This window comes from Trichinella spiralis (assembly GCF_000181795.1).
Source record: "Trichinella spiralis strain ISS 195 chromosome Unknown Scfld2, whole genome shotgun sequence".
Classification (NCBI taxonomy): Eukaryota; Metazoa; Nematoda; class Enoplea; order Trichinellida; family Trichinellidae; genus Trichinella; species Trichinella spiralis.
The window spans coordinates 4,414,606-4,437,338 of record NW_003526941.1 but is presented as its reverse complement, the minus strand read 5'-3'; the positions used below and the strand labels follow the sequence as shown (position 1 = coordinate 4,437,338).

Genomic DNA, 22,733 nt, shown 5'->3' with positions numbered 1-22,733 from the left:
CTCATATTCTACATTTGTAAAAGTAGGCTATTTACATACGCACGTCAGAACTGCTCTGCACAGTAATTGATTTTCAAGTGTTTCTACATTACTGTATAAGCGGTTAATAAGGTTTTTGTTGTAATAATAATTCGAATAATTCAATCTTAATGATAAAAATCTGTACAATATTTAATATAGTTATCAGTTTTAATAAAAGCAATTTTCACTAGAAATATATGTGGCGTTTATTTTATCTTAAACGTGAAACGGAAATGTAATTAGCATGCCGTTTAAGCGTTTATTATGCGTTAGAAAAGCTGACGTTAATAGCTACGGGATGGCTGAACGCCAGTGCGCTTGCACGACCCTCGGCAGAAGTGTCGGCTCGCATAAATCGTCCAATTACATCTCTGTCCAAGTATGCTAGTTTGATGTTCGTAGCCAGGTAAAACATTCCAGATGGGTGCAAAACAAAAGCCGGCAAATTTGGTCCACCAACGCTGATAATTCTTTCATTTGACGCAAGAGATCTGTTGGGAATTTGGTAAGAAGACATTGAAGAAGCTGTGGAATTCTGGAGCACTGTTCGTTCGCAGTTTGGATAATTGACAGTACGAAGGGGATCACTGGAAAAGGCGGCTTCGAAATTTCTATTGCTATCACATTTAAAGTGGTATGGGAGAATGTGGTTCAATAAAGCTGAAGAATGACTACGATTTGGTTTGAAAGAATCTATAATTTCTGCACAAAGTGGGTCTGCGTAAGAAGCAACAGGTTTTCGGTTGAAATCTTGCTCATTCCATTTCAATTTTCCATTATCAACATTCCACTTGTCGTACTGATCTTCACTTTCTTGGAAATTTATTTGAAATACAATTTTTTTTTAATTTATTAATCAAAACTCTTCATAACTCTTACCTCTGTTGGTTACATGTTCAAAATATTGACAAAGTGATTTCAAAAGTCTTGACTTTAATTGATCATTAACAGTTAGTCCATCTGCTCCAATCAGAAGTCTCAGAGTTTCCGCAATACAATCATAAAAGCCTTGTTTGTAACGTTCGAATTGTTGTTTTGATTGTTCTAAATTTAAATATTAACATTGAAACTTTGCAAAAATTTATTTTCCGATCATGATCAGCATTACCTAACTGTTTATGAGAGTCAGTACTAACACACTGGTCCACTTTTGAATGGCCATCTGTATAAATAATTTCAAGTTAATGTGAAATAGAAGAAAAAAAAAATAATTTCAAATAATACAATTAACGTAGAATGGCTGGAAATTCAGTTAAAACCTGAATTAATAGTCAACGTATACTGTATGTTGATGTTTTCATATATGAATGAATAAAGTTGAAAAATATCATAAAATTTTTATCTGAAATATTGTTTACATGTAGTATGTTTTAAAAATCAATCTAATATATTTAATTAAATAATTGTGTAAAAAAATATCGTTTTCTGCATTCCAGATGAATTTCTTGCCTACTATATTATTGTGCGAACAATTGTAACGCGTAAATTGTTCATCGAACAATACATTGATAAAAATAATCAGTTGTATGCCGCAACCAAATTTTTTTTAATAATAACATTATTATTAGTTAAAATGCATAATAATAAGGTAAACCTTTTTTTCTGCCAACTAAACTAAAAATCGATTTATTATAGGTCAAACTGTGACGGCACTATATTTTTCAATTTTCTTTGTTTAACAGGTTTAAACTTTACTTTCGTTGAACTTTGAAATTTCAAGTTGAAAGTCCTCTGCTCCTAGGCGAAAATCACCTCATGACACGGCATTGTTGTACAACCTTGCGCCTAGCAGCACGACCTTGGACTGACACACGCAGTTTACAACGCAGAAACTCATAAATACAATTTTAGGTAAGGAAAAAATTGTTTCTACTTTTAAAAAATGTAAATTTTTTAAATTAATAATTTACCTGACGTTTCACGTAAATTATTTTGCTTGAAATGTTTGATGTAGCGGATTGCCATTTCAACAATTTCTGTTTTCTCTACTCTGCCTCGGCTCTGTAACAAAAAAAAGAAAAAAAATATACGCATAATATTTGTGTGAGGAATGAATTATTTGAAAATAATCACTTTTCTCAAATATGTAGTTGGGATCAGTTTACTCAGATTTGTTAGACAATTGTTCATGCGATCACGACGGCGTTTTTCGATTATCCGATGTGACAGTAAATCCTAAAAGGCGAATCAAAAGAATTTGTTTAATCAAATCAAATAATGTTACAAATTATGCTGTCAATGAAAAGATTTTTGATTGAAACGAAAATAGCTAAAAATACAAATTTAGTAATCTATATGCATATTGGCAGATTAAATAAGCAAGCAAATACATATATGTCTATCGTTTACGTAAGGTGGATGATTGAAATTTTAGAAATATAAATTTGTTATGCTTGTCATTTGTTAAATAAAACTCTCGTTTTATTGTCAATAGAAAATTTAAACATTCGTCACTTTCTTTACGCAATTATCCATTTCACAATGATAAACAGTAGTAGAGCAACGTAATTTAAAAATGCGTGTAATGTGAAATGTAAAAAATGCGTGTAAATAAAAGAAAATTTTTATTTATTATTTATTTTTAAAATTACCTGCTGTATACATTATTTATAGAATAGTGTCCAAAAAGTCAATGAATTAATTAATCGGTTATGCTAATTAATCTTCGTTTTTCAATACTCGAAATTGGGACCGCATTTCAAAATTTTCTGATCATTTCTTGTTAATTTTTCTTAACTTTTGATAAAAGTGTGTTTTGTAAAACAAAATTTGTGAAAATTTTTTCATAAATCAGATAAAAATATTTGTTTCTTGTATGTGTTCAATTTTTGAAAACAAATGTAAGAATAATTTGTGAAGTTATTTCCACAACTGTAGCTTATTATCAAAAAAAAGCAGAACGTAGTCGTATAGGTTTGATAAAATGTCTGGTGTGTTTGTATGCTTAATTGAATGTGAATGTGAAAAATTTGCATACTCTCGATTGGCGATTTGTATATGCTCCGTTGTCAAAATCGTCAGTTGGCGGATAGCATGTGTTCGTTGGCAAATAGCCAATTTCAGTAGTTGAAGTTGGATGCGGTGGAGTGTAGCTTTCATTGCTAAAATTAAACAGAACAAAAAAAAATAAACAAGACTTGATAAGCAGGAAAGATTGCTGTGATTATTCGATTTAATTACCTTTTGTACATTATAAAGTGAAATTAATCAAATGATATGGTATTCGATCTTGAATTGTTGTTGTTAGTAGTAATATTTGTGAAACGTGAAATTGCGTGAATGATTTAAATAGAGACATTGAACGTGAGATCATCGGGCGTTTGTCATATTTTTCAAACCAAGCTGAGTAAGTAAGCATTTTCAGTGTGGAATAATTCAACGTGAATCATATTTTTTTTGTATGCAATTTTGTTTATGATACTTTTTAATCAAAATTGATTGGAACACTTGTGAACAATCCACGCATGGATGCAAAGTTTACAGAGAAAAAAGTTTCGATTAATAATTATTATTGTTGATCGAATGAATAGTTTTTACCTGGATTGCAGAGTATCTTCGGCAGATTGATCAGTAAATGCAGGGGATGTGCAGCTTACATCGGAGCTCGAAGAAATCGATTCACCGCTTACCATAGTTTGCCAGACTGTTCAACGCTAGTGTAAACGTGGGCAAATTAGGAAATTAAATTTGCACGTGCTAATTTAAAAACAGGATAAAAAGCACCATTCGCTTCTTGGCATATAAAAATGAAAACTGGTATTCTTGCGTAATATCTGCCCGATTGTAATGCTGGTTTCTTTGGTGCTTTTTAGTGCTGGTTGAAATTTTACCATTTTCCATTTTGACGTGAATAAAAAGCTGCTGTCATAGGTGGTCACAGCTCTTCGTACCAGTTTCAATCGGGGTTAGTCACTTGTTTCACCTAGCAATAGGTGTCATTTTCTCACTGTCAACTAACTCTCTCCTCTCTTTATCACTCTTTCTCTACATCCGGACTAGTTTCTTCCACTTGTAGTCCTCGAAAATAATATTAAACAATTGATTTTTGTCTGCTGATATTGAGCTTTCTTGCGCAGGATATTCATCTCTTCTTTCTTGCACAATCGAACAATTTAACCTTCCACTTTTGACTTCGTACCAGTCGCGCATGTTTGTCCTTTGCTTATCTATTCTCTGTCTCTTTCTGACTTTTATTCTATTAGAAATGTGATCATACGCAAATTGTATACAGCTTAAAATAATTTCCAAATATCATCACATTTAATGTTGATTTTTAGATTAATTATCAAAAATAGTGTTTTGATTGCAAATAATTTAAGAAAATTGTTTTTATTTTCGTGAATCATTTTTTTACATTATCCAATAATAATTTCTTTTCGATCGTAAAAAGTGTACTGTACTATACAGTATTCAGTTGTGTTTTCGAACATGACCATTCGATTAATGACAAGTAATGAAAAAAAAAATTTAATCTGCCCACTGGAAATGATCACAGTTACTTTGCTTGTCGTCTTTGAAACCTACCGGCCTTGGGCAACAGTAAAATTTTCGATTCAAATTTTTTCCCGCCTTTTTCACCGATCGCAAAACGCACCTTTCGCCGTGTCCTTTGCAAAGAGGCGCTTGCCGAAACGTTGACGTTCCACCGAATAGCTTTTTCCAATTTTCAACGCGACTCAATTTCTCTTCCTCGTCCAACTGGTCAACTAGACCATCCCTGTCCACTTCACGTTCTTCTACCGTGACCGACGACGATCCACTGCTTACTGTAGGTTGGGCGTTGTCTTTTGTCGACCAGAAATCTTTCAACGTTAAACATTTGGAAATTTTTCTTCGCTTTTTCAACAACACTAGTCGATCGTCGGTTTCTTCCGGTTCACGAATTGTAGAATTGTTGGTTTTGAAAAACTTCCACAGCGATAGCTGAGTTCCAACCGAGCTGAAGCGTTTTCTAGAGCTCAATGGTAGTTGGACGTCGGCGGCTGAGATCGTGGTCGACAATTCTGCCATCACTGGACAATGGTCGGATCCTTGAATTGATGATAAAATTTCACAACAACTGCACCGATCAATTAGATCAACATTGGCGAGGATGTAGTCGATGCGCGTGCCGAAATTCAAAATTCGCGCCCGTTTCTGACTGTTCCAACAAGTGAACATTCTCCCCTTGTTCGGATAATGGATACGGTACAGGTCGACCATTTTTCCGTCGGCATTTTTATCGGTGTCGTACAAAAATTCGCACAACCATATTCTCGCTTCGTCCGTGTCGAATTCTTGGTCCGGATCGCAGTGGTCAATACGCTTGTGGCACAAATTCATGTCGCCCAAAATTAGTACATAATTTCCACTGTTCAACAGACATTCTGTACAATGTTGCAACAATTTCAGAAAAGCTAGGCGAAAATTTTGACGATCCATCTGTTCCGGATCGACCCTTGGACAATAGATATTCAAAATGAAAAGATATTCGGCATTATTACAATTGGTCAATTTGTGACGAGTCGCAAGCATACGCCCTTCGTTGTCTAACGTATCGAAATTATCAAAAATACCCAGATGTTGTCGATTTGGATGGGCGAATTGGAATTGTCGATACAAATCGTGGAAATTGTTGAACACCAAATCCGGTGAAAAGTCACTTTTGCAATAAGTTGCCACACCCGAATAGCCACGTCTCGTTTGGCAAAAAGCAAAATAACTATCGAAGCCGTCGATCAGTGCCAAACTCGAATCCAACGTGTCATAGGTGAGTTTGGTCTCTTGTAAACAAATTATATCACAACCAAGTGACAACAACGTCTTCTGAATATCCACTATTGACCGTAGGCCATTGACATTCCAGGTCGTTATTTTCATTTTTCAGCTCAACAAAATACAAGCGAACAAAAATAAATATAAGTTGAGTATTTTGAAATTGACATAAAAATAGCCCTTCATTCGGATAATAACCGTCAAAATGATAATATTCTTCAAAATGCAGTTTTTATTTTAAAACGCTGCATACACTTTGTCACTGTGATAAAAATGTTTTTAAAAAAGATAAATAAAATTCACCAAAAATATCGCTTCGTAAATCGGTACGTGCCATAGGAAACCAAACTGTAAAACAGAAATTTCAACACAGTCTTCAGCCAGTCACGCTTTGGCCTGGGAATTCTAATTTCGATGAATAAATAAATATATAAAATGTTTCATTCTATTATAACAAAAATATGATTATTATTACCTTTCCAATTCACTAATGTTGATTATGTTGTTAAAATTTGCTATAATCCCTTTCACATGTGCAATTCCAACAACGCATACTATCTTGATTGGCTCATACCTCTCTAAAAAGTTGTTATTGTTAAAAAAAGAAATACAACTGATTACGTTAAGAAGAAAAACATACCCTGCTCTTTTTGCATTAAACAACAATCTGCAAAAGCACATCTTAACTTATGAGCCAAATATTGATCTCGTTCTTTAATAAGCACTTCGGCTAGCAAAGGAAAACATTCAGTTATCCCTAGTATAACTTCGTCCAAAACATCCCTATCTTTGAAAGTTTCCATCATTTCTGTTTTTATTTCTGCGTTCATTGATCTGACCATACAAATCAAAAGTTTCAATTTTTGGAAAATATTCAACATCGCGAGAGCTCTGTGAAATGTAATTGATATATCGCGATCGCCCAAATAAAACGAACATGCATCCAATTTCAAAGCCTAAAATAATAATTAAAAAAAATAATTAAACAAATAAGAACACATGTCACCGTGTAAATTTACTTCTTGAAAAGCAACACGGAATTCAGTGCCGGGAAACGTACCAAGTTGTCTTGACATGCTTCCACTAATTGCTTTAAACAAGAGCATCACCAAAGTAAATACAATACCATTCTAAACATGTTATTTTTTTTGGTAATATTTATTTTTTAGCCTAAAGAGTACTTCTTTAAAAAACTGCCTAATATTTTTGAACGTGTCCGATGTTTGAAGTTCTCTCATTAGAACATCTTCATCATAATGGAGTAGAAAGTCTCTTCTTTCGCACAATTCCACCACAATCGCGCGTGGTTTAACTTTTCGTATAACCTGAAATTCGAGAAGCGTTGAAAATAAATTATACCATTCAAACTGAATCACCTGCCTCTTGAACATCGCATCGGCTTGACTTGCTGAAGTGACCTGTACCGACTATGTAAATTTCTCCCTTAAATTCTCCATATCCAGATTTATACGAGCATGACAATTGGGAAACTGAAACAACTTTTATTGAACAAACAACAAAGTTCTGTAATAAATAATGCCTGTTTGTGGAAGAAGCACTTCGTCATCCTCAGCAACATGTGCTATTACATTGCGTTCAATTTCACTTTTCAGTGCCAACATCTACATGTAAATAACATTCAATTAATTGTAAATAACCCGTAAAAATCGAATCAGACAATATAAATGACACTTTTAATAAAAGTAGCAGTTTAAAACATGATAAAAGTCCCCTTATTAGACTTTGTTTCTTTTTTCACAACAAACTAGGCTGTTATTTTTGAACATTTATAAGGTATTTGAATGTTTTCTTTTCCGGATAATGGTTTCTGTAATTGAAAGCCATAATTTTAAAATAAAATGAACTAACTATTCATGGCTTTTTGAGAAAGAATAAAACGAAAAATGCACAGTAAAGTTACATGAGCCAAAATTTTCTAAAGGTACTGATAGAGAAATATCGAATGAAATTTTTGCTCCTATACATGAAACCGCTAAAGCAATACGTATTTGTTAATAAACTGAAGTTGAATTATTGTAAACGACAAATTTCCATTACTTATTTATACCAATAAATTTTCTGGTCAATAGTAAATATAACATACATAAAAAATGGTCATAAGAATTTTAACATTCTGTGTAGAAACTAATATAAACCTAATATTATGCAACTTACCGTCACGTGTACAGTAAAAAAACACCAATACAAGCTAATGACGATTAGTCTACTGTAATTATGAACTTTTGAAAGTCAGGTAAATCCTGACTAATACGGTTTAAAATTTGCATTCATAAGTTTTAATGAGCAAGACTTAGAACTAAGGTTAATCATATTCAACCCAATATGGAACTGGCTTTTTTCAACTTTTAATAGCATTATCTAACATGCTAAACTTTAACAGTGAACTTCAATTGAAAGTGCACTATTCATTATCAAATGATTTCAAAATATAAGCCAACAACAGATCAACATCTGCATAGTATACTGTATAAAACTTGGAAAATCTGTCTGTATAATAATTTGAAATATTTATATTTCGTAATTTTATAAATGATACAATGTCATGCATTACTTTTATTATTTTATCTGAAAGAATACTCGTTGGTAACTTTAATACAGTGTAGCATTTGAACCTGCTTGTTATATTACTTTTTTGTAGGTTGTTTTCTTGTTAAGCTACAGTGATAAGCACCTGAGGTGATGAATTTTTATTTTATTATTAATTGTTATTGAATAATTAAAGTGAATAATGTTGTGCTTATAATTTAATACCAGATTTTGTCGATTGAATCTGTCTTAATGAAAACAAACAACGTTGCAGTGTTCTTTCATTTCATGTTTAAATAACATTTTTGCTTTTGATAATGAAAAATTTTTAATAAAAAAAGAGTATTATTTGAAAGTTTTTTATTATTGATTATTTAAAAGTTCATTTTACTTTTGTTTATTCAGAAAATGGCGCCTGGTAGTATGCCTCGCGTGGGCTTTGCACGCCTTCTTAAAGATGGTGTTAGGGTAATTGCTTGTTTGAAATTTAATTTACGAAAATTTTCTGAAAAAAATGTCGAATGTTGTCTTTTTAGCATTATCGAGGAGTCGAAGAATCATTATTTCGAAACATTGAAGCATGTTTAGGAATCGCGGCTACCGTTCGATCTTCATTTGGCCCGAAAGGTTTGCATTTTTATATTTCATTCTATTACTATTTATAGAACAACAAGTGTATTTATTTTTTTTAAATAAAATTAAAAATCCTTTTAGGAATGAACAAAATGGTCGTCAACCATTTAGGCAAATTATACGTCACAAACGATGCAGCAGTGATTTTGAGAGAATTGGAGGTGAATTTTCATTTGAAATGAAATATTGAAATGTGAAAATTGGTTTATTTTTGGAAATGAAGGTTGAACATCCAGCAGCAAAATTACTCGTGATGGCATGCGAAATGATGGATTTTCAGATCGGCGATGGCACCAATTTTGTCATAATTTTATCGGCATCTCTGTTAGACAGCGCTAAAGAACTTATTCGAATGGTTTTATTTTTTTTCCTCTCTCTTTTTTTTCATTTAACACTTCATTAAATTTAAGGGCTTAAATGTTTCACAAATAATTTCTGGATATAATATGGCTTTGGCGAAAGCTCTCGAACTTCTACCGAGTAAAAATTTATTGAATATTGTATTCTATTTGTTAAAAAAATATTTCCTTCGAATATTACTGTAGAATTCGTTTGCAAGTCAGTGCACAGCGTTCGCGATGATGAAGCAGTGAAAGCAGTAATACGTTCATCTATTGCTACAAAAGTGTACGGACAAGAAGATATGCTATCTGATCTTGTTGTTCAAGCTTGCAGTAAGAAAATAATTCCATTGATCAATTTTTGCATCGTTTTTCACATTTTTTTTGTTTTCAGCCCTAGCTTTGGGCGCTGATTATTCAACGTACCACGTGGATAACATCCGTATATGCAAAATTCTTGTAAACGAGCAGTTTTGTTCACTGAATTCAATTAATCGATGTTTCTTTTTCATTAACAGGGATCAAATGTCGAAGCGTCAACTGTGATGAATGGCATGGCTTTTCAAGATTGCGTTTCTGGTGAGATCAAGCTAATTGAAAACCCCAAAGTAGCGGTATTCAGTTGTGCGTTTGCTGTAACAAAATTGGAAAATCCGGTTATTTGTTAATTTGAATATTTCTCATTTTTGTTATTGTATGTAAATGGTTTTCTTTTCTTTCTTGTTAAATTTCAGTCTAGCATAGTTATCAACACCGCTAAAGAATTGATGCAGTTTTCGAAACATGACGAAGAGTACATTGAAAATGTAAAAATATGTTGCGTATATAATGGGAAAAATGAAATTGAGAAAAAAAAAATTTTTTTTCTTGTTTAGTACATCAAAAGTCTGCATAATGCTGGCGTTAATGTAGTGGTTTCTGGCGGCAAGTTTGGCGATTTGCATTTGCATTATTTGAACAAATATAAAATGATGGCAGTGAAAATCAGTTCTAAATTCGACCTACGTCGACTTTGTCGATGTACTCACGCAACTATAATTCCTGATATGGTATTTCATATTTTCTTTGTTTATTCCATTTTTTTAATTAAAAATATGTTTTATTTTTTCAGAGTCGTGTTCCAACTCCAGATATGATTGGATCTTGTACAAAAGTGCAAGTCCGTGAAATTGGAAGTGATCAGTTGGTATTCTTTGAGCAGAGTAATTTTATTGATTGATTGATTTTTTGATAGAATTTATTTTTTTTCTTTTGAATTTTCCATACTTTAATATTTAGATTTGAAAGGAGGAAGTTTGTCGACAATAATCATTCGTGGATCATCGCAGAATACTTTGACCGAGGTGGAGAAAGCTATCGACGACGGCGTGAACGTTTTTAGACAATTGTTGAAGGTTTTCCTGGTTTTTCTCTCTTCATTCGCAAATTTTTCGTATTATGTAAATTTTTTTTTTCACCAGGACGGTCGATTGTTGCCAGGAGCAGGTGCGGCGGAATTGGCAGTAGCGCGCGAGATTCGTCAGTTTGGATTGGTGAGATTTATTTATTTATTACTTATTTGTTTATTTATTTATTTTTTTGATTTTTCAGACATACCCGTCGTTGGAAAGATACGCTATTGAAAAATTTGCCATCGCGCTTGAATCGTTGCCGAAACAAATTGCTGACAATATTGGCGCAAAAGTACGCATGCGTTCAGAAATTTCCATTTTTTAATATTTGTTTCTTTTTCAGTGGGTTGAGATTTATCCTCATTTGATGAAAAAGCATGAAAATGGAGAAAATAATTATGGATTGGACATCAAAGTACTTTTCAATCTTGAACTGAATATTTGATGATTATTATAAAATGATAATATATTTGTCTTGTCTCAGGCACCGAAAGGTGGAATTTTGAATGCAGTTTCGGCGGAAATTTTCGATTGTTTCTCAGTTAAAGAATGGGCGATAAAATTGGCAGTGAATGCGGTGAACACGATCATCAACGTCGATCAGGTAATTTTGCATAAAATGCCGCGCCACCGCTCCTGCTTGTCTCTATTTTTATATTCTGTTGTTGTTGTTATCTGTTTAGATTGTGTTGGCCAAACCTGCCGGTGGTCCACCGATTCGTCAGCCGAAATCTCAAGAAGACGATGATGTTTGAAAGGAATTTTGATTCAAAAAAAATTAGAATTTAATAAAATAAATTCGGAATAGTAATTGTTCATTGTTTGTTTTGTTTTTTGTACAGGATGTCGAAAATTCCTGTTCGAATTACTTTTTTCCATTAACGAAAGATTGTTTGTTTTGAATTGTTGTTTATTTTGTTGATTTTCAAGATTAATTTTTCACAATGGAAGAGAATTTTTCTCATCGATGTGGTCCGTGGAAGCAGCAGAACAAGAAGCACAATTCTGGCCGACATCGAAGCAAAAGCAGCACCGAACAAAAAATGGGTATGGATTTTGTTTTGTTTTGTTTCTTCCACCGTTTTACTATGCAAATTTTATTTTTGTTTTGAATTTCACAAAATTATTATTTTTTTTGTCTAAGAGGGGTGAAATGTGAATTTGAAAATTCCCCTCGCTCAAGTGGTCAAAAAAAAGAAAAAAATTTTTTTTATTTTGAAATTTAGATAAAAACCGACTGGTTTATATTTCATTGGAAGATCGTTTAGTGATGAATCGATTGGCGCGGAAAAACAGGGTATATATATACATATGATTGTTTTGAATGAATTGAATTTTCAAAGTTGTTGTTTTTCTTATTCACCAGGAATGGCAACTGCGTGCGCAGAAGGTGGAAAAAGTGAAACGCAACAAAAACCAGTACGGCTCAGCCAGAAGTCCACCGATCGCTGTGGTAAGAAAACTTTGGAAACGGTGGTTTTTTTCTTGTTTAAAAAAATTTTTTTTTTGATTTTCAGGTTATTCTTTCACTGACACCTAAAATTGATAGCAACTCTGTGATTGGTGATATTTTAGCTTGTCGACCTGATGCTACTGTTACCAGTTGTGAAAGAAATATTTACTTTTTGAGGTAATTTTTAAAATGAAATTTATCATGTATTTATTACTACATGATTGGATTAATTTCTTAAAAAAAAGAATAATTCTTTTTTTTGCAGTTCACCCAATTTGAAAAGGCGATTTTGTTTTCTAGTTCCTGATCACTGGAACATGATCGAAGTTTTGGATGCTTTCAAGGTGGGAGCATTTTTCAATGAACATGAAAAGTTGAAAAAAATGATAAATAATGTTCACAATTAATGATTAATATGCTTTTCTTTTGCCAGGTTGCCGATGTCGCAGTTTTGCTTTGGGATTGTGATACCGTTACATTGCATAATCATTTTTCGTCGCTATTGTCTGCTGTCTCTGCTCAAGGCATGCCGTATCATTTCAACATTTCACTTGTAAGTTTTGCTGTATGTTGTTCTGTTTTGATGGATTTTGTTTTGAATTTTCTTGTGTTTAATTAGAATGCAAAAATGTCTTTCAACCATGACAAGAAAAGATTGGCATCTGTGGTGGAAAGATGGTACGACCGTACAGTGATATATGGTATATTTGAATATTGATTTTTTTACCTTTTTCTTCTTCCTCAGGGGTTTGCGACCAAAATTCTGCAGAAATTATGATTTATTGCTCAAACTGATTGCAAACTGTGCGAAACAGCCTTTATCACTCCAACAGCATCATTCGCGCATTATTGTCGAATCTTGCAGTATTGTCGAACAAAATGATGATGTAATTTGTCTGGTTTGTTTTTTCCACGTCCATTTAAATTTGTTTCAGCTTTCTGTGTGCACTTTGAAAATCAACGGATACGTCAGGGGACCTCCACTGGACGTCAATCGCCTACTGCATATTCCTGGATGGGGTGATTTTCAAATGGATAAAATTGACGTCATTACAGATCCACATCCTTTGCACAAATACGGAAAAGTATGTTGAGTGGTAAAAGTTCAGTGTCCTTTTTATTGTATTGTGTTGTGTATAATATCATTGCAGTCTCATGTGATCGAAACGTGTACGTTTGCCGTTGCGGATCCGGCCAAGCAGGAGAATCTCGAATCGCAAGCTACAGTTGATGAAATGAACGTTGATCAAACGTGGCCTACTGAAGAGGAAATTGCCCAATCGCAAAGTAGTAGTAGTAGTTGCTCAGAGATGAAAAGGAATAATTTTAATAAATTTTGCTGCTCTTTGTAGAAGATACAGAGCATTTGATTCGACGACTTCCTGAAGGCACATCCACATACCAGGCATGTTGGATATTGGATAATGGAAGTGATGATGATGTTTCAGAACCTGAAGTATAACTATTTTTAATTATTGAATAATTAATTGATATTTTTGGTACTGGTTTGTTTCAGCAGGAAAATGAATGCAATACTGTATTGTTCAATTTGGATGAAGATATGGATTCTTTGATTGCTGTTTCTCGTGCCGAATCTGTTGATCAAGACGGTGTATGATAATAAATTTTTAATCAATTTTTTGATAAACTGTATAAGTCATGCAAAAAAAATACACACAGGAGGAGGTGGAAATGAGTGAAGATGTCGAAACTGAATGTTCGGACGAGAATGATGATGTTGAACGGTTAGTTGGTTTGAATTTTTTACAATTTTGTATACATATTTATATATGCAGATGATGGTGATTGTTATTTTGTTTTTTTGAACATGCTTTTTTTATTTTTAGATGTCGTCGTGAGAAAGAAGAACGAGAGAATGAAAAATTTCCTGACGAAGTAGATACACCATTGGATGTTTCTGCCGCAGAACGGTTTCAGAAGTATGAAACTTTTTTTTGCAAATATTGAAAACACCCAAAAAAAATTTTAAGTTCAAGTTTGAAAAGTTCATCATTTTTTGTTGTTATTATTGTTAAAAGTGAAAGTTATCATTATTATTCAAGTAATTTGTTCAAATAGATATCGTGGTTTGGCCAGCTTTCGTACGTCACACTGGGATGTGAACGAAGAATTGCCGCCGGAGTATGGTAGAATTTTTCAGTTTGAAAACTTCAAAGCAACTTGCAAGCGCATTGTTAACGAAGAAAAGACCGGAGCTCCGGTAAAAAAAATGCGATGGAAAAAAAGAAATTGGTAGTATATTATCAGTTTAATGTGATTTCAATTTCAGGCTGGCTGGTACACGTCCGTCTATGTGCTCAATGTGCCTTTGCAACTTGCCGAAGGTGTCGAAATTAATTAATTTTTCAATTTATTCACAATTTTTTAATTTAATTTTATTATTGTTTTTTTCAAGAAAGCATAAAGTCGAACAAACAGCCGCTTGTTGCTTATGAATTGTTGCCTCATGAGCAGAAGATGTCGGTTGTGAATGTGACCATAAGGAAGAATCATTTGTTTAACGGTACTGTGAAATCGAAAGATCGATTGCTGTTTCAAATTGGCTATCGTCGCTTTTTCGCCGCGCCCATTTTCTCCCAGCACACAAACGGAAATAAGCACAAAGTATTTTTGTTTGTTTGTTTGTTTGTTTGTTTACTATTCAACTTGTACGGAAAGTAAACTTTGTGCAATTTTTAGTTCCAGCGATTTTTGCCAGCCGACGAAGTGACCGTTGCATCCATGTACGCGCCGATTATTTTCGGTCCAGCCGGCGTTGTTGTATTCAAAGTTGAACAGAACGGTAATTTAATTTTTGATTTAATGTGTATGGATGGAAAGTTTTGTTCGTTTCAGCACCCATTCGTCTTGTTGCCACTGGGAACTTTCTGAGCGTCGATCCGACTCGTTTGAACATTAAAAGGGCAGTTTTGTCCGGCGTTCCGAGCAAAATTAACCGAACTCATGCTGTCATACGTCACATGTTTTTCAACAGAGGTCGCCACTGATTTTAATTTTGTGAAATTAATCGTCGAAATGTAATTTTAATTCATTGCATTTATAGATGATGTTCTTTGGTTTAAACCTGTCGAATTGAGATCGAGCAGCGGTAGACGTGGTCACATAAAAGAACCAGTTGGTAAATAAATAAATAAATAAATAAATAAAAATATTTTTTAGATTAATTTAAAATACAAAATTCATTTCAGGTACTCACGGACGTATGAAGTGCGTATTCAGTGGTCAACTGACTTCTCAAGATGTCGTCTTCATGGACCTTTATAAACGCGTGTTTCCGAAATGGACATACGAACCCGACGTAACTATGCATCTGAGAAAATTCAGAGGAGACAAAGAACACGATGAATTACTGGAAGGTTATCCTCTCTTCGATTGATTGTTATTTATTAAAAAGAACAAACAAAATATGCTGTTATCTTGTTCTCTTGCATTTTGATAAATTCTCCACTTGATTCTGAGTTAAATTTATTATATATGGCAATTATTTTTCTTTGTATTCAATTTATTATCGAATGAATTTGATATTTCATTTACCGTAAGTAGATCTGATGATTTTTATGAACCGAAACGTAAGAGAAGAGAAAATCAAAAGACGAAAATCCAAGTTAAATCATATTCAGATGATCAACTGGGCAAGGATTTCTACAGTACCGAGCTCTATTTATTTTCACAAGCTTTACTTTGAAATATTTTTGGTAATGAAATAAAATTGAACCTGATTTCCTACAGTCATTGAACCTGATTCCGAGTTGACGCAAAAGAAGACGAAAAGTGCTGTAAGTGTTTCTTTATTTATTTTTTAATTTTTAAATTCAAATCTTTATCATAAATATTAAATATAGAGCTTTTTTGCAAATATTTTCTGTATTTCTGTTTAGCTTCAAATGATATGTAAGCGAAATTCATTTGCTGATGAGAAGTTTTTTTCTAATAATCAGTAAATTCCGATCAGTGTTTAGTTATACTACTTTTGCAGCAAATTTCTTAATTTTTAAACCTGCTACAGTATTCATTTGAACTGTAAACCGATTGAACATTTCAATACTGTTTTTATCGTGCACGATAAAATAAAATCAGGGTTGAACTTTTTAAATATTTTTAATTTCAAATATGCATCGGAATTTTTCATTTGTTACACAAAAGTGTCACATTAGTATTTGTTATTATAGCGTAACGAAAATACTTGGCAACAAATGCTGAATTTTTACTGAACAATTTTTTTAAGTAGGCGGCAGTGGGATATTTGACGAATTTTATTGTTGATAATTGATAATTCACAGAAACGATTAAGCAATGATAATTGGCATGATTACATGATTGTTTATAAATCGATGCTGAATATACTGTTTTAATTCGCCTCTTCTCTTTTAAAATACCTTCAATCTCACGAACGCTTTATCGTCTTCTAAATTCGATTTCATCGAAATATTCTTCAACTGCCAAACATTACAGCACTGCATTGTAGCTTTAAAATTTTTTCTTTCACACTGATACCAACACTGTCTTTAGATAAGTGATAAATGAAAATTTTAATCAATCGCCAGTTAATAACACTTCAACTGAATGCATTTCAATGAGCTATCTATATATGTGGAGAATAAAATTTAGAATTTTTTCAAAAATTCATCTAGCGCAAACCGAGCTCGGGTTTTCAACGATAATTTCAGATCAGATATTTCTTTATCAATTTCTTCCATGAATGTTATGATGAAGCTGATCAATTTGTGCTTGTGCATCTCTTCTATGTGAGAATTAGTGATCAAAAATGATATATCATAACCAGGAATCGGCACCCTCCTCAAAATGAGGAAATTCTCTGCGCGTCTCATCATAAACCTTGTAAATTTCAAACACAGAAACTTTTCCATGTCATCCACCTAAAATTGAATTCCTCAAATGAAGTCGCTCACATTGAAGATAATTCTTTCAGATTACCTGTTTCACCGCAATGCTGATTCTGATCGAATTAACAGCGGTTTCTATCAATACTTTCTCTTTTTCATTACGACTCACAACGACAGGATTCAAAATCATTTCCATTGAACTGCGCACTTCCACTTCCGGTTTGTTGTGCTGTTCCACCAACTGAGAGGAATAATCTCGTAAAGTGAGCGCCACATTCAGTGTAGCCTCAACAACTTCTAAATAAGGCCTTAACGATGAACTCATTTTGTACAACCGAAAAAAAACAAAACGTGCGAACGAAATTAAATTATTACAGTAATAACAAATTAAGTACAAGGGTAACTTACAGTTTATTTTTAGCATAAGAGAACGAGATTTGAAGCTTCATTTAGATGAATTTAAATTCTGTGAGATTATTATTGCTCTTGATATTTATTTCAATGGAGGAAATTCATAAATCGAAGAACTTGACAATAACATTTTATTGAATGTGGTTTTGTATATTAATAATATTACTATTTTTAATAAATTATTTAATATTTCTGATGTTTTATTTTTTTATGGTTTGTTGTATGATTTTTCATAGTAAAAAAATTCAAATAGAAATTGGGTCAATTTTTGACAGCTTGCATATAATACTTACTGTAGATAGTTTCGGCTTTTCCATTATTTCATCTACTTAACGTAATTCACGTTGTCATCTGTAAGTTTCGCTTTGATCATTTATATTATAACTGAAACACAGTAATTGAATTCAAATGCAGTGTTTTCAGTGCATTTTTACTGCTATTATGGTTGATATGATAAGATAACGAGATGTGTTTTTAGATTTTCGAATAAAGCCATGCCGAGGAACGAAGTTTCTGGAAACAATGATGTTTCAGAATTTGTTAGAGATTTGAAAGCCCAGAAGGAATTGGTTGATCCTTCTTTGACTCTAGTGCACGACGTCTTGGCCAATGGTAAAGTTGTTTGTATTTATTTACTAATAATAATAATATTATTATTCAACGTTTCAGAAATTGTGCGTTTGACTAATTTCGGAGAACCCGAATTCATGGATATTTATGGCAATAAAGTAATCCGTGTTGTTCGAAAAGTTGCTATTCCTGTCAAAGAGTGTCCACTTGTGTGACAACTTTTAAATATGTTAAGTAAAAGTTCGGATAACTTTTCAAGAATTTAGGTTAATTTTGTGGGAAAATTATTGGGCCCGGGCGGGGCAACTGTGAAAAATGTTCAACAAATTGCGGATGTGAAAATAAGTGTCATGGGCAAAGGTTCGATGCGTGATCCGCAGGAAGTAAGCACTGAGTAGTAGTTTCTGTTTGCCACCGTGAACTGTTGTTGATGTGTTTTTTACATTTTAGGAAGACCGTCTTTTGAATTCCGGCGATCCGAAATATAAGCATTTGAAAGACGACCTGCATGTGCGTATTTCTGCATATGGAGTACCTTCGGATGCTTATAAGAAAATTGGCGTAGCAATTGACCTAATTCAGCAGATTTTGTTTGATGTAAATTTTCACAGTTTTAATTTTTCATCTAAATGAATGTACTTCAGGATGGCAATCAGGTGAATTACAAGTACAGTGAAATGGTCAGAAAGTATGTATTTTTTAGATTAACTCTTTTCACAATTTTAGAAATTTTTGTTTAGTGATTTCTTGAATGGTGGTGGTGGGTTTAGACAGCGCGGAATGGCTCCTCTGGTTCGTGGAGCCCCTCGTGGAAGAATGAGACGTGGGGGACGAAATGGAGGAGGTATAGGACGTAGTTTTGATCATGATGAGACCGTGAATTTCAATGCGTGAGGTGATGCATTCTGCCTTCGTTTCGGTGCTTTAATCCAAAAAATCAGTGGATTATTAGTGCACATATGGTTTTCATATTTAAAGAATAACCTTCGAAGTCCCGAATGAAGAATTTTTTTATAAAGTAGCTTTTAAAGTATATTTTATACTGTTGAGGACTTCGATTTTTGTTTCTATGGTTTTTTTAAAAATAAGTAAATTTGTTACATGTCCACCACTCTAGGACTCCATTTTGGCACGGTTTAACTTTTTTAAAATTGTCTGAACGATCGTTAACAACAACAAACAAATATTTTATTTAAATTTTTGGACACTGCGGCAATTAAACTTCAACTATCAGTACGAAAGCAGCCTCTCACGGGGCATGATGAAGTTGAACAAACGACTGGGTATTATTACCAGTGAACAGTAGCAGATGTTGGGCAAGTTGCGCTTAAACTTTTGTAAATGTTTAAACAAGCCGTCTAGTTAATCAAAGTAAAGTGAAATGAATAATATCGAAACAAAAGAGATGATACAAATGTGGCGTCGTACATTGTATTCGGTGTGAGCATATGTCTCAGATGTTGGCCAGATTCTGTGTTGAATTTAAGAGAAAAAAAAATCACTTCGCTAATTTCAGCTAGACTGTTAGTGTTAAATGGTTAGTGGAATGAAGTTCAAAAATTAATTTCGTAAATAATGCTTTCAAACATTATTCCACACCGATTAACAGCCGAACGACGACACTTTGGTTGGAACAAAAACTGATACATTTGAATTGTGTTCAGTTCATTGCTGCAGATCTTTCCCATGCAACTGGGGATTTGGGGCTTTGGTGGGCTTTACCGTTTGTACTTTTGGTGGCGGTGCAGCTAACGATCCTTTCAAACAATGCACCAGTTGCTCGATTAATGGCGCATAACTGGCCGCTTCATCAAGAAAACTGCATCTGAATTGAAATGCCTTTTTTATGAAAAAATTCAATAATAATTTTCAAATTTTTTTGAATAAAGGGAAATTGAACAAAATGACAGTAATCTGAAGATAGGATACAGTTGTAGGAAATCAAGTTTTAATCTCTGCAATTTCATATATGTATGATTTCACGGAATTCACTTATTTACAGTATAATATTATCAGTGATGAATTTATTAAATTGAAATTCAAAAATGAGAATATCAAAAGTGAAAATTCTTAATGTCTAATAGCATATAATCGAAAAATTCACCTGTGCAACAGATATGCCATTTGCACATCCCGTTCGTGCAGTGTAGCTTCGAGTTGCTTGCAACGTTGTTCCAACTTTTCCATATCTTTTCGATGGAAGGAGATTTCGTTCTCTTTTCGTTGTTCAAGTTGTTTATATTGAGTTTCGTGTTCAATTTCTCGACGCTCCATTAGCTCAGCTTGTTCGCGAATACGCTGTTCGAGATCATTTATTTTTACATGAAGAGCTAGCATATGCTGGTTGGCTTCTCGAATCGAATCTGCGGATGGTTGGTGATCAGATTTAGATGAAAAAAATGAAAACATCACTTTCAACAACAAAGTCCCGTCTTATTATTCAGCTGGTAGAAGGCGAAACCACAAACTGACAATGAAGCTGAATGTTAATATGCTTACTTGTACGTACAAGCCGTCTCATCCAAGGCAAACATTTATTGTTCACCATATTTACCTTCCATTCACTGACACTGAATCAGCCCAGCCGTTCTGCTAAGTGGCTTACTGTTTATAATTTGAAATCTTTTGTACTTGACAACTTAACAAACAGTCGTCGACTCTATTAGTTGGCAAGTTATTAGTGTTTTTTGTGTTTAAAGTTCTGTACAATTCGAAATTCACTTTATAACTAATCATCGTCAAAACTTTACAGTAGATTTGATTTTCAAATTGCCACCTATTGTTAGCAATGCATTTTGAATTTAAAATTTTACTTGTAATTAATTACACTGTCAAGTTGCACCTGGAATCTTTGTTGGCACATGTGTAAATATTGCCAAAGTTGGTCAGGTTGTTGATATAATTTATTGATTTGTTCAATTTAAACCAATTTTTTTCAAATTTCTAACAAAAGAAATGTCCCTTTGGATTTAGTGATGAATTGGAAGGGATACTGTAATGACATCCTGCTTGTTCGTATATCTGTAAGTGTCTGGTATGAAAAATATTCGTGCACTTTTCTTGTGATGCGATGTTTCAGTGATATGAATTGAAGAAATTTTCATTTTATACGTAAGTAAGTATTTTTTTTAATAGAACTGTTGGCATGTTTTGAATATCCATATACAGCAGTGTGAATGTGAATTTTATGAATAATGGTCTGATGTATGTGTTGTACTTTTTTGAAAGATAAAATTAATCAAATTCATGGCTATCCAGCAGTGCGTACTGTAGTGTTAAATTATTTTCATCATGTTGATTAGTGGATAGTTTTTTTTAGAACAATTTTTCCAATAAAATATGTAACTGATGATTTGTTTTACATTTATGTAGTGATATTTTACTTGAGTTTTTTTGTTAATACTTTTACTCGATAATGTAAAAAGAATAATAATAATAAATAAATAGATGTGATTTTATAGAGTGTTTGTGCATTGGTATATATTTGTTTGGATAATTGAATAATTTCGAAATTAGATTACGATTGTAAAACAATTTTGAATTTGATGAAAAGAAGAATGTTGAAAATTCTATTTTTGAATTGGACAATCCAATAAATATAGTTGATCAGTGTAATTGAACTGCATTTAAGCGAAGCTTGTGACATTTTGACAAACGAAGGAAATGTATAATTGAATTTCAATTTTCTTTTATTCTTTTTTTAGCACTTTTGATTTAAATGTTGCATTTTATTATTCGTGTTTTATTGTAATTGTGACCTTCGTTTGAACAGCGTCGTTCGAGCGGAAAAGAATCATTTCTCATTTTTAACATTAAAAGCAATGATGAATTGGAATTGTTAGCACATGGTTTGAAACTTTTTACGATTATTTATTTTAAGAAACTTTTTGTTGAACAAATTATAATAACTTTAAATGTAGTTTTTTAATAGAACGTTTAATTGATGAATAAGACAACTATTTTGTGATTTTGATTTATAATGTGTAATTTTTGTTACTATCTTTACTGTCGCATCTAGTTAGTTAGTTAGTTAATTAGGAAAGCAATAGAAATTACATTTTGACAATTAAGCTTAACGGAGATGCTTCTTTCAACGGCATTCTGTAAGTGACGATCTGTTTTCAAATTTTGATAACACATCAATTGTACATTAATTAGTTGTTTTTGTTTCACATATGTAATATAATGATTGTAAAATAGCATAATTGAATTATGTTGAATTTTGTTCGAAACAAGACAATTAATGTTGCCAATTTTAGCTTGGCAAACGTGATTTGAACTGAAATGAGAGAATTTTATTGCTTCGTCTGCGGCAATTGAGCTGACAAATAGCAAATGTTGGTTGGTGGAAATGGAAATTTTGAAAAATGAGAGACGATTTTGAAGAAGAAAAAAAGCCGTGAAAAATGATGCTACTAGCTGTGCATGATGTAAAGTGGAAATTCAATCAAAAATGCACTTCTTCAACCTCAACAGCAACAACAGCCTGGCATTAATGTTCGGCAAAATGGAAGCAGCATGAATAATAATAAGCTCGATGATGATGCAAGAGTTGCTTGTTGAAACCAAAGTAAGCTGAAAAATTAAATTAATTATTATTATTATTATTATTTATTGTTGCTTTGAAAATTGACCATCACATATATAGCATGTTCACAATTTTGTATACACGTGTATAAGTTTTGTTGAAATGGCTAATGGAAATTTCTTATTTCTTCGAGCTATTTTCAATTCCGCTAACTGGTCT

The 22,733-nt window shown here is 32.9% G+C and overlaps 6 protein-coding genes across 6 annotated transcripts; 3 read left to right on the top strand and 3 right to left on the bottom strand.

Annotated features, from left to right (window-relative positions):
* Positions 1-283: 283 nt before the first annotated feature.
* Tsp_03482 (putative helix-loop-helix DNA-binding domain protein) lies at positions 284-3,653 on the bottom strand. Its single transcript, XM_003379783.1, is given in 10 exon segments — positions 284-834; positions 901-1,065; positions 1,130-1,183; positions 1,616-1,635; positions 1,774-1,853; positions 1,865-1,893; positions 1,932-2,022; positions 2,095-2,196; positions 2,999-3,122; positions 3,559-3,653. The coding sequence occupies 10 exon segments, from the start codon at positions 3,651-3,653 to the stop codon at positions 284-286; spliced, it is 1,311 nt and encodes a 436-aa protein (XP_003379831.1).
* Positions 3,654-4,376: 723 nt separating this feature from the next.
* Positions 4,377-5,880, bottom strand: Tsp_03481 (DNA-(apurinic or apyrimidinic site) lyase 2). Its single transcript, XM_003379782.1, has 2 exons — positions 4,616-5,880; positions 4,377-4,500 (listed from the first exon to the last, which is right to left on the bottom strand). Exons 1-2 carry the CDS (start codon positions 5,878-5,880, stop codon positions 4,377-4,379), a joined length of 1,389 nt encoding a protein of 462 aa, XP_003379830.1.
* Positions 5,881-8,325: 2,445 nt separating this feature from the next.
* Tsp_03480 (T-complex protein 1 subunit theta) lies at positions 8,326-11,442 on the top strand. Its single transcript, XM_003379781.1, has 18 exons — positions 8,326-8,379; positions 8,728-8,790; positions 8,859-8,949; positions 9,037-9,116; positions 9,179-9,310; positions 9,366-9,435; positions 9,501-9,629; positions 9,691-9,755; positions 9,815-9,952; positions 10,031-10,102; positions 10,172-10,345; positions 10,408-10,498; positions 10,575-10,669; positions 10,757-10,828; positions 10,887-10,979; positions 11,031-11,102; positions 11,172-11,291; positions 11,371-11,442. Exons 1-18 carry the CDS (start codon positions 8,326-8,328, stop codon positions 11,440-11,442), a joined length of 1,683 nt encoding a protein of 560 aa, XP_003379829.1.
* A 212-nt stretch (positions 11,443-11,654) lies between these two features.
* Tsp_03479 (Pre-rRNA-processing protein TSR1-like protein) lies at positions 11,655-16,424 on the top strand. Its single transcript, XM_003379780.1, has 23 exons — positions 11,655-11,734; positions 11,832-11,872; positions 11,914-11,984; positions 12,054-12,140; positions 12,205-12,317; positions 12,406-12,484; positions 12,574-12,671; positions 12,886-13,039; positions 13,076-13,225; positions 13,292-13,436; positions 13,493-13,596; positions 13,657-13,750; positions 13,798-13,885; positions 13,988-14,080; positions 14,220-14,361; positions 14,431-14,485; positions 14,557-14,765; positions 14,841-14,943; positions 14,997-15,047; positions 15,205-15,279; positions 15,350-15,517; positions 15,891-15,941; positions 16,387-16,424. Exons 1-23 carry the CDS (start codon positions 11,655-11,657, stop codon positions 16,422-16,424), a joined length of 2,289 nt encoding a protein of 762 aa, XP_003379828.1.
* A 685-nt stretch (positions 16,425-17,109) lies between these two features.
* Positions 17,110-18,880, top strand: Tsp_03478 (signal transduction-associated protein 2). The gene is made up of 7 exons (XM_003379779.1): positions 17,110-17,224; positions 17,909-18,028; positions 18,086-18,195; positions 18,253-18,369; positions 18,437-18,583; positions 18,631-18,674; positions 18,727-18,880. Exons 1-7 carry the CDS (start codon positions 17,110-17,112, stop codon positions 18,878-18,880), a joined length of 807 nt encoding a protein of 268 aa, XP_003379827.1.
* A 771-nt stretch (positions 18,881-19,651) lies between these two features.
* Tsp_03477 (conserved hypothetical protein) lies at positions 19,652-20,395 on the bottom strand. The gene is made up of 2 exons (XM_003379778.1): positions 20,091-20,395; positions 19,652-19,811 (listed from the first exon to the last, which is right to left on the bottom strand). The coding sequence occupies exons 1-2, from the start codon at positions 20,393-20,395 to the stop codon at positions 19,652-19,654; spliced, it is 465 nt and encodes a 154-aa protein (XP_003379826.1).
* Between the last annotated feature and the right edge of the window lie 2,338 nt (positions 20,396-22,733).